This window comes from Scyliorhinus canicula, chromosome 10 (genome assembly GCF_902713615.1).
Source record: "Scyliorhinus canicula chromosome 10, sScyCan1.1, whole genome shotgun sequence".
In the NCBI taxonomy this organism is placed as follows: Eukaryota; Metazoa; Chordata; class Chondrichthyes; order Carcharhiniformes; family Scyliorhinidae; genus Scyliorhinus; species Scyliorhinus canicula.
Window position 1 is genome coordinate 21804918 of NC_052155.1, and position 12211 is coordinate 21817128.

The 12211-nt window shown below is 41.2% G+C and overlaps 1 protein-coding gene across 1 annotated transcript in view; it reads right to left on the bottom strand.

The window, feature by feature from the left end:
• The window catches only part of vapal (VAMP (vesicle-associated membrane protein)-associated protein A, like), a 116060-nt gene that overhangs the window by 8510 nt on the left and 95339 nt on the right, over nt 1-12211 (bottom strand). The window contains exons 4-5 of the mRNA XM_038808674.1: nt 10609-10689; nt 5527-5706 (exon numbers count right to left, since the gene is read on the bottom strand). Coding sequence (XP_038664602.1) covers nt 5527-5706; nt 10609-10689 — 261 coding nt within the window. The remainder of the gene's footprint in view (nt 1-5526; nt 5707-10608; nt 10690-12211) is intronic.

The following is a 12211-nucleotide window of genomic DNA, read 5'->3' on the forward strand; positions in this document are numbered from 1 at the left end:
ACCAGCATAATTAAGGACTCCACGCACCCCAGACATACTCTCTTCCACCTTCTTCCATCAGGAAAAAGATACCAAAGTTTGAGGTCACGTACCAACCGACTCAAGAACAGCTTCTTCCCCACTGCCATCAGACTTTTGAATGGACCTACCTCGTATTAAGTTCATCTTTTCTCTACACCTTGCTATAACTGTAACATTATATTCTGCAGTCTCTCCTTCCTTCCCTATGTACGGTATGCATTGTTTGTACAGCATGCAAGAAACAATACTTTTCACTGTATACTAACACGTGACAATAATAAATCAAATCAAAATCAAATCAAATCGAACAGCAGTAGTCCCAGCACTGATCCTTCACTAACACCACTTCCCACCTTCTGCCACTCTGAACCACCCTTCAGTCCTACTCTTTTTCTGTCAGTCAGCAATGTAGTCTACAACTTTGACTCCGACTCCACATTTTCTGGCCATATTGATGGCCTTTTGAAAATCTAGATTAATTGCATTTACTGTATTGTTGTTGTTTTATCTTGGCTACTTCCTCAAAAAATTCAATAAGATTGGTCAAGTAAAATTTTTAAAAGATATACTTCAGAAAACATTATTCATAAAATTTATTTTTATTTACAGTGCAAAAGGAGGCTATTCAGCCCACTGAATCTGAACCGGCCCTTGGAAAGACCACCCCACTAAAGCCCATGCCTCCACCCTGTCCCCATTACCCAGTAAACCCACCTAACCTTCTGGACACGAAGGGGCAATTTAGCATCCACCTAACCTGCACATGTTTGGACTGTGGGAGGAAGCTGGGGCACCCGGAGGAAACCCACGGACACACGGGGAAAACATACAAACTCCACACAGACAGCCACCCAAGGCTGGAATTGAACCTGGGACCCTGCTAACCACTGTGCCACCCCTGTCAAATCATTACATATGCATGCCTGAATCAAAGCAATATGCCATCAAGGGTTTTACTTGTAAATACTGTGAAATATTTCAATCCAGCATCATGATCCCTACCTGTATTTTATAGTAAAGAAATTAAATACAGTAATGTACAGTTTTTGATTGTACATTTATCCTCTTCATTTTGAAAGCAACCAAACTGTCTTCATAATCATAGGTGGCCCCATCTGGTTTGTGGCTCTCTCGTTTTAAAAATGGACATAAATTCACACCGCTGCTTGGCACGTTTCGTCTGGTCCGAGTTTCATTGCCCAATTTCTGCTGTAATGAAGTTTGAATTGCTTCCTTCACTTGAATGCTCAGATTATCTTCTGATCAAATGATTTGCTCCTCGTTTGATTGACAGCATTGTACTCTTTTGATTTGAATACAATTTTATTGACTAGATTTGCACATTTGTGAAAATGCTCATACTGATGCATCTTTTCCAAGGTCAACTGTAGAATACATGAATGAAATATTGCATAGTATGTATGAAAACCATACAACCATAGAATCCCTACAATGCAGGAGGACAATTGGCCCATAGAGTCTGCACCGACTCACTGAAAGAGCACCCTACTCCTAGGTCCACGCCCCCACCCTATCCCTGTAACCCCACCTAATCTTCAAGATACTAAGGGGCAATCTGGAATGGCCTATCCACCTAACCAGCACAACTATCTTTTGAATGCGGGAGAAAGCGGAGCACCCGGAGGATACCCACGCAGTCACGGGGAGAACATGCAAATTCCATAGAGTCACCCATGGCTAAAATTGAACCCAGGTCCCTAGCGGTGAGGCAGCAGTGCTAACCACTGTGGCACGCATAACTTGCAGAAGCAGCTAATCGAAATACTGGGTTTCATACCAAACGGATTAAAAACTCAACTAAAATCTGCTTCTCTCTTACCGGAGAGCAGAAGCACTTTTTTAAAAAATTCATTTACAGGATGTGGGCTCCGCTGGTTAGGCCAGTATTTATTGCCCATCCCTAGTTGCCCTTCAGAAGGTCATGGTGAGTTGCCTTCCTGAACCGCTGCAGACCTTGAGGTGTAGATACACCCACTGTGCCATTAGGGAGGGAGTTCCAGGATGTTTCCCCAGCAGTGAAGGAGTGGCGATATATTCCAAGTCAGGGTGCTAAGTGACTTGGAGGGGAATCTCCAGGTGGTGGGGCTCTCCGGTATTTCTCCTCTTGCCCTTCTAGATAGTAGTGGCCGTGGGTTTGTAAGGTGCTGTCTAAGGAACCTTGGTGAGTTAATGCATCTTGTAGATGGTACACATGGCTGTCACTGTTCGTCGGTGGTGGAGGGTTTGAATGTTTGTGGAAGGGGGCAATCAAGCGGGCTGCTTTGTCCTGGATAGTGTTAAGCTTCTCGAGTGTTGTTGGAGCTGTACTCATCCAGGCAAGTGGAGAGTATTCCATTACACTGCTGACTTGTGCCTTGTAAATGGTTGACTGGCTTTTTGGGGGGGTCAGGAGGGGAGTTACTCACCATAGGACCTGTCCTGGTATCCACAGTATTAATCTGGATAATCCAGTTCATTTTCTGATCAATGGTAACCCCCAGGATGTTGATGGTAGGGATTCAGTGATGGTAATGCCATTGAATGTCAAGGGGCAGTGGTTAGATCCTCTCTTGTAGAAGATGGTCATTGCATGACTCTTGTGTGGCGCGAATGTAACTTGCCACTTGTCAGCCCAAGCCTGGATATTGTCTAGATCTTGCTGATTTGGATATGGACTACTTCATTATCTGAGGAGTAGCGAATGGTGAACATTGTGCAGTCATCCACAAACATCCCCACTTCTGACGTTATGATAGAAGGGAGGTCATTGATGAAACATATGAAGATGGTTGGGCCTAGGACTTTGTGATGTACAGACACAATAAGTTTTACAAGAAGACACAAGCAATTGAATTAATTGGTATATCTAAAGAGATTTGATTAACAAACCGTGCAACGGTAACCAACCCATAACAACCAATGAATATTATGCGCAAATGCTTTTATAATTTGACTGCAATACTTCATATTACTTGTTAATTGCAAACGAATGTTAGCTGCTTTAATCTGTACACCTCTGACCCCATAGCAATGCACTAACAAATTCAAGAGATGTGGGTAAGGTTAGTCTAAATCAAATCAAGTAAACAGTTTACAGAAAGTACAACGGCCAGCTGTTAAACCACTGTTCTATAAAAATGCTAAATTATAGCAGCTGAGTGCAGTGTAATGTGAGAGCACCTTTAAGAAATAAGTATTTATCAGTGATGTCAGAGTGTGGGTGGAGCTGGGCTGTGTCAGCTTTTTACTTTTGTTTTAGGTTCTTTGCGGCAGGATGTGTTTTAGTTTCAATTTCAGTGTTGGAGCTGAAGCAAGACAAAGCAGGTGTACTGCTGTTCTCTCTGCCATGAAAAGACTATCTCTTGATCATTTGGTGAATTCAGAATTATAAATGTTCTCAGTGGTGACTAACCTGATGTGCTTCTGGTAAAAGGTATTTTAAGTCTTATGGTTGTTAAAAGGAAAGCTTAAAGGATTACTTAGTGTTGTATTCTTTGGGGGTTGTATTTGAATTAATGGTTGCTAAGATGTTCACTGTATGTTTTAAAAAGGTTAACTTCAGTTCATAGAATAAACATTGTTTTGCTTTAAAAAATACTTTTCCATTTCTGCTGCACCACACCTGTAGAGTGGGCCGTGTGCTCCCCATACTACAATCTATTAAAAGTTGTGGGTCAGGTGAACTCCATGATACACTTTGGGGTTCTCTAAACCCTGGCCCATAACAACAGACGCCCAATAGACAGCAACAGGAATGTTACCAGTGCCCTCAATTATATGAGCTTATAGGAACGACATAGGGTGGGGGTGGCAGGATGAAGAGAATATCGTTCACTGTCATTTTCAAATAACTGACAAAAATGCATTATCGAATAACTGACAAAAGTGCATGAGTTGTCGGCTGATGAAAACATCAGGCTCAGATCTGATGCACCCTATTCGAATAAAGCTAAACACACAATCAAGCCCCGTATGAATGATGTCCACTTAGCTGAAGTATTGAACACCGACTATCAAGCCAAAGCCACGGTCAGCAAAAAGCACAGGAGTTTCAGAAACAAGAAAAGCTCATTATTAAGTAGAACTAGTTTAGCCCTCTGAAGTAAACACCAATTTGTACTACAAAATGCAACATTGTGCATAGTCTTCAGGAGGATGCATTCAAAGTCCTTCAAATAAACTGGTGCATACAATTTTGCAGCACACTCCTCTGGTAGACACAGTGGCTCAGTATTTAGCACTGCTGCCTCACAGCACCAGGGACCATGGTTCAATTATAACCTTAGGTTAGGGTGTGGTGTTGCAAATTCCTCAAGTGTCTGCATTGGTTTCCACCGGGTGGTCCGTTTTCCTTCCACAGTGCAGGTTAGGTGGACTGGGTCGGTGCAGACTTAATTAGCTGAATGGCCTCCCTCTGCACCGTAGGAATTTTATAGAATTTACTGTTTTTGTATGCATATTCTAAATTCCCAAGAACTTCCATAACCCAGCCAAACGAACTGATCATTATTCAGGTAAGAAAGGGAAGTGTATGCATTAGAACATAGAACATAGAGTGCAGAAGGAGGCCATTTGGCCCATCGAGTCTGCACCGACCCACTTAAGCCCTCACTTCCACCCTATCCCCCTAACCCAATAACCCCTCCTAACCTTTTTGGTCACTAAGGGCAATTTATCATGACCAATCCACCTAACCTGCACGTCTTTGGACTGTGGGAGGAAACCGGAGCACCCGGAGGAAACACATGCAGACACAGGGAGATCGTGCAGACTCCGCACAGACAATGACCCAGCGGGGAATCGAACCTGGGACCCTGGTGCTGTGAAGCCAGTGCTACCCACTTGTGCTACCGTGCTGCCCCTAGAATCACATATCCTCTAACTCATGGAAGCAACTCGTTAAGGCAAGTAAAATCTCCACAGTCGCGGTGACCATAGGCTGCTTTCCCCTTTGAGGGGGAGAGCTGACTGGTGATGATTTAACGTGAGGATCACCACATCTCAGGCAAGGGGCAAGACTCAGTTGGTATGAGAATTGAAACCACGCTGTTGGCCTCACTTTGCATCACAAACTTGCTGTCCAGCCAATTTAGCTCCTTTAAGGAATGTGTGATGGAAATGTGAAACATAACAGGGAACAAAAGTACGACAAGCAAAGAGACTGAATGTTTAAAAGGAATATTACTCCACAATATGCTTGATCACGTCAGTCCATTCTGTACATACAGTCAAAGCTATTCCTTGGCCAACCTGAAATGGGGTGTGTTAGTACAATGCAGAAGGGCGCCTTTCCCGTTCTCATTCCTTCCCTCCCCATGCCAGAGTCTGGTGGAGATTCAACCTCCGACCACTGCACTGATTGTACCAGCCGCTTGAATGATCCCAGTATTTGGTGTTAATCTCAGATTAAGAGCAACATTCTTCTGTTAAAATATCTTGACATGCCTCCAGGAATGAATGTGTTACACCGTGCAAAGCTCTCTGTACTGGCTCATAAAAGCTTACTCTCAGCTGTCGATTCTCATCTGTCATTTTCACCAACTCCACTTGAAGCCTCTTGCATTCTTCCATTAGTTTCCGCACTTCAGTGTCATCCAGTGAAACACTAGCAGATTTGGGCATTGCCGGTCCTTCAGGTTTAGATGCATTCGTTATTGCAGCAGGTTTGCTTGCTTCAAGATCATTCTGCAAACATTTTCAAAAGAGGGCATTATTTATACTTAATGTATTTATGGAAAATTGTTAAAACACTAATGAAGTAACACATATGTAACTCCCAATGTCATAAAACATATTTTTGTCATCTGCAGGAACCTGGGGGCAAGTTATTTCAACAGGATTCCCAGCATTTAGGGTAGGCACTTATTTTAAATATTTTGGTTACTTAACTGATACACTAACACTACTTAGAAGGTAAAATCTTCTCCCACAGATCAATAAATATTGTATTCTCACTTCGCACACGCCAAACCCCCGCCCCACAATAATTTTCTTTCAACTTAGTGGGGATAATATAGCATTTGAAAATACTAGTAAATTAATAAGTATTTGCATTTTAAAAGTTCCTTGGCTATCATTTGAAATTTTAGATTACCTTTTGGCAATCAAGGCACCTACCACAGTACATTTTATAAATACAAGTGTTTGACACTTTTTTCTGCTGGATTCATCCACCTGACTTTGTCCATAGACAGGTGTAAATGATAAAAGAGTAGTTTCACATTAAAAGGAAGTATATACTCTATTATTTATGCATACATAAAGGCCTGCCTATGGTTCAGAATCCACAAAACCCTATCCACCTTCTGCAAAAATGTCAAACATGTATGCAACCAGAAGAACAGTGGACTCCTCTTATTGTCTTTGTCAATTTTCTAAACTGTCAATTCTTCAGTTTTTGATTCAGGATATTTTTGGTCACACCAGTCAGATGAGTGCTCACAGCTCCCTCAAAATGAGAGAAGAAAATTAAATCCCCTTGAACTGCAGCAGCAGTCATCTGAAAAAAGGCCGCTGATAGCAGAATGATTAAAACTCAAATACTTTCTGCCAGAGAAACTAAATACGGAGCGAGTGTCATTCTCTCTCTCCCCCCCCCACCCCATCATTAGTCGCAAACGTGACAACAGGAATCCACTGTACGATTCTTGCTGCAATACTTGCATTAATCCTAAACTGAACTACATGCTAACTGGAACAGACCTGGACCTTTTTCACTCTGGTGTCACTGGCTGGGGCAGATACAAATCCCTGCAGGTCACTTCTATGGCTACCACTGGTTGGAGTCTGACGGATGCCACCACGGATTGGAGTGTGAAACCTGAGACCATTTCCTGGTGTGGGTACAGCACGTGGAGGCGGTCGAGCACTGTCATAATAGTGCACAAAGCTATGCAGATCCATCTTTGCTGTATCTAACGGGATGTCTAAACCACTGTCTAATGGGTCGCACTCTATAATCTCGTTCTGCTACATAGAAAAAAAAAACTTCAGGTAGATACATGCAATAATAACTAGCTTCTCTTATGACTCTTATAAGCAGAGCTTGCATTTCTTTCTTTTGAGGCCTTCTAGTAATTTTTTGTCCTATAAGAAAAGAACAGATTATTTAAGAGAATACAGTAATCAGATAAATGCCACACTCCTCTGCTGGTTTTGATTCAAATATTCCAATAAGTTGACATAAGTTTTGTCCACTGTTACCAATGGCATATTTACAGAAGGGGGAAAGTTTACTAATATATAAACAAACATATGCCCAATTGTTTATGACAAAAATGCATGCCCTTCTTATAAAACCAAGTCCTTTGTTAACCTTGAAAGCATTAATTACTGCATTTGTTGTGTCAATCACAGAAAGTTACTACTTTAGTGATGTCAACAGGCTTGCAACAATGCACAATTCTGGGCATATCAAAGATTTACTGTGCCCATTCAAATAGTTATATTAAAAAAAGCTACCAAGAAACACAATTAGGACATTGTCCTTCCACGCCTGGGAAGCATCAGACCTCCAAGACCCTAATAGGAGCATTTTATGGGGACTTTGTCAGACCTCCCCTGTATCATAACATACAAAACATCGAAAAAATAGAAGCAGGAGGAGGCCATTAAAGCCCTTTCCACCATTCATAATCATGGCTGGTCATTCAACTCAATAGCCTAATTCCGCCTTCCCCCATATCCTTTGATCTCCTTCACCCCAAGTACTATATCTAATGGCTTCTTGAAACCATAGTGCTTCTTGAAACCATACAATGTTTTGGCCTCAACTACTTCCTGTGCTAACAAATTCCACAGGCTCACCACTCTCTGGGTGAAGAAAGTTCTCCTCATCTCAGTCCTAAATGGTCTACCCCCGTATCCTCAGACTGTGATCCCTGGTTCTGGTCACACCCACCATTGGGAACATCCTTCCTGCATCTACCAAGTCCGGTCCAGTTAGAATTTTATAGGTTTCTACGAGATTTCCCCCCCCCCCTCCCATTTTTCTGAACTCCGGCAAATACAATCCTAACCGATTCAATCTCTTCTCGTACGTCAGTTCTGCCATCCCAGGAATCAGTCATATTTGCACTCCTACTACATATATCTAGAAAGGGCCTAACATTCTTTTCAGGTGAGGCAACGCTTCATGTGCACCTCCTTCAATCTTGTCTATTGCATCCGCTGCCTCCAATGCTGTCTACTCTACATTGGAGAGACTAAATGCAAACAGAGTGACCACTTTGCAGACCGTCTTCAGTCCGTCCACAAGCAGGACCCAGACCTCCCTGTCGCTTGCCATTTCAACTCACCATCCTTGGCCTGGTGTAATGTACCAGTGATGCCCAGCGCCAACTAGAGAAATAGCACTTCATCTTCTGATTAGGCACAGTACAGTCTTCCAGACTTAACATGGAGTTCAACAACTTCAAACTGTGAACTCTCTCTCACCTTCACCCCATTTCTATTTCTATTAATTTCTTTCCATTTCTTCCATTGATCTGTGTACAACCCCCCCCCCCCCCCCCCCCCCCCAGTCATGTTCAGTGTTCCAGGTCGTCCTTTGATGCACTACTCACCATTGTTCTGGCAGTGACACATTCTGATCACTTAATGTGTCATTATCACCCCCACTTACATTCCGTTTGGTTTTCTGTCCATGACATCTTTGTCAATCTCGACCTATCGCTGATCCTCTATCCAGCCCCACTGCTCCACACACCCCTTGCCTTCCTACCCCCATAACAGTATAATTCTGGTCCTATTTCCAGTTATCTCTAGCTTTGACTAAGAGGCATTCAGATTCAAAACGTTAGCTCTGTTCTCTCTCCACAACTGAGGAAGGAGCAGTGCTCCGAAAGCTAGTGTTTGAAACAAACATGTTGGACTTTAACCTGGTGTTGTAAGACTTCTTACTGTGCTCACCCCAGTCCAACGCCGGCATCGCCACATCATCCACATTTGCTGTCAGACCTGCTGAGATTGTCCAGCATTTTCTGTTTTTGTTTCAGATTCCAGCATCCGCTGTAATTTGCTTTTATTAACACTTAGAAAAACACTGATTTAGTTACGCACTAAATTAAGTGGTAACCCCACATTCTTTAATTGAGTATGTTTCTATGTTCTACAGCAATTCTGTTGAATAGTTCACAGTAATCACTTAAAGTCTAATGCAAAATTAAACTGAAAAAAACTACATATAGTCATAGAATCAACAGTGCAGAAGGAGGCCATTCGGCCCATCGAGTCTGCACCGGCCCTTGGAAAGAGCACTCTACCTAAGCCCACACCTCCACCCTATCCCCATAACCCAGTAACCCCACCTAATCTTTGTTGGACACGAAGGGCAATTTAGCATGGCCAATCCACCTAATCTGAATATCTTTGGACTGTGGGAGAAACCGGAGGAAACCCACGCAGACACGGGGAGAACGTCTGGACTCCGCAGTGACCCAAGCCGGGAATTGTACCTGGGAACCTGGAGCTGTGAAGCAATTATGCTAACCACTGTGCTATCATGCCACCAGTCAATTCAATTGAACAAAGCCCTTCAATAATTTAGGATAGTAAGAACTAAAATTAGCAATAAACGCAATAAGGGAATTATTGATTATTGCTACAGACCGCCCAGATAGCAGACAGGGAAAGGTTCTCACAAATTAAGAAGGCCTGATAAAATGCCAGAATGTTTATCATATAGAATTTCAATCACTCAGACCGATAAATCAAGTGAATGCTTCAGTAGGCAATATATGTTTGTTTTCTCATTCATCTCTTCTCATTCATCTCCTTGTAAGGAAACTGTGGTCCTTGGCTACTAGGTTTAATCTTTATCAATGACCCAAATCGGTTACAAAAAAATGTTACAAAAGTATGCTAAATTTTATAACACAATAATCATTTTCAAATCAAATATTTTTATACGGGGATACGAAAACAACAGTAATTCAAAGTACATTTTTTTTTAAATACTTTGAGGAAGTGAATGTTTCTTTAAAGAAGTTGATTGTACATAATAATAATTGGTGTAAAATTAGAAAGTAACTTTTGGTTCCACTTTCACATATAATATCCACGAGGAAGAATAAAGGATTAGAAATCCTAAACTGGACAGACATTTATTTTCACCCAGTTTGAAGTCAATCGGAGAGATCCCCTAACAGCTTGTTTTAGGACCATTACTACTTCAAATAAAAAAAGTATTAAGTTTCTGCATTTGCAAAGGATACAAAAATGGGAAATACGATAGTTGAAAAATATAACTAGATTTTAAAGTACGCTTTGCATTTAAAAATCTATAATGGATTAACTAATTTCTCAAAAACTTTTTTCTTCCAAAAATATTCAGGGAGCAAAGGCAAAATCTGGTTCAAAGTATTTGTTTAATCGTTTATGGGATGTGGATGTTGCTGACAAGGCAGCATTTGGTACCTATCCCTCAAGGACAATTAAGGGTTACCCACATTTCTGTTAAATAAAACAACTTCTTGTGCAGTGCAATCAATTAACTGTATCTGTCTAAGTAGAAAAATTACATCAATTCTAAAAGTAACCTTCCGGAGCGCAAGTAAAAAGCTTTTTGGACATTCACTGTCTACTTACAGATTTCTCATTGTCAACAGGCAGTTCAAAGACACATCTGAGTTTAGAGTCCATGAGATCTTCAGGCTTTGCATCTTTCCACTAAGGAAATCAAAAAGGTCTGCGTAAATAACTTTCACTTGGACATAGAAAACAATAGGTAACATTTGTCAGTAGAAACCAGAGCACCGACTTTGAAGGACTCGCATCTAAACTTTTCAACAACCTATCCCAAAGGACACTTGGCATGCAAACCAACGACAGTTCAATAGTGCATTGCACAGGCTTTAGATTAAAATGAAAAAAATAAAGGCCAAACTATAGTTGAAGTGGAAATTTGCCAAATATCTGGAGAATCTCATCCTGAGAAGGACAGCACTGAATGAGGAATTCCAGACTTGCAGTTTGATAAAGTTATAATATTTACAAATCAAAAACAGCTTTCTGAATTTGGGAAATTGGCGAAAGAGGCACTTAGTCCAATACAAACAGTAGCTTTTTGGATGATACAATTACAGAATAAATTGAACGAGCTTCAAGTTTTCTTGTTAAATCACAGTTTAACTGCACTAAAGTGAAATACATTCCAGTTTGTTAAATATTAATTAAATCTCAAAAAAACCTTGGGGTCCAATTAGTATGACACAGGTTTTGAGATTTTGTACAAATTTTTCACAAGTCTGCACACCAATTTCTGTTCCTAAAGTAGAATTTACCATGCAGGCACTAGGGTACAAGCAATGTAGCTGTGCGGGTGCACAGCAATCCGAAGGTCCCCACATGGCTGATCATGCTCTCGTTAAATTGCCACAGGGGCAAAAATCTTTAAAGGGGGCCACACAGTAATTTTTTTTGAATCACTCATGCACTCTACAAAAATGAAGTCTCCAAGGCTGCGACAATACCTTTTAATGAATCAAACAATTGTACAGCACAATGGGAGCTATTCATCTCAACAAGCCTGTGTCAGCTCTTTCAACAAACAACCCAGTTGGTTCGATTCCCTAGCCCTTGCCCCATAGCCCTAGGATTATTTCTCCTTTAAGATTAATCCAATTGTGTTAGGAATCTGTGCCCTTGATCCTAACAGGCAGTGCATTACAATTCATAGCTACACACTGAAAAGATTTTTCCTCATGCTGCCATATCTTAAATTTGCTCTCTCTGGTTATCAATCTTCAGCCACTGGAAACACCTTCTCTTTATTTACTCTATCTCACCCCTGGGATAAATATTTAGTTTATCATGAGTTAAGTGATGGTCAGAGTATGTGAAAACTACAAATAAGTATGAATAATTGGAATATAAAACCTTAGAGAGTTCTATTCCCTGTTCTAGAGCCAATTACCATGAAGTGAGCATTGTGCAAGTTTTTACCCTAAGTGTGTCCTCTGAGAAAGGGTAAAAGGATGACTAGGGAGAGGGTAGGGCCTCAAGGATAAACAAGGTCATCTATGTGCGGATCCACAAGGGATGAGAGATGTCCTAAAATGAATATTTCACGTCAGTATTTACTGTTGAGAAAGGTATGAATGTTAGGGAAATTGGGGAAATAAAAAATGATGTTTTATCAATGACTTGGAGGAGGGGGCTGAAGGGCGAGTCAGTAAATTTGCTAATGACA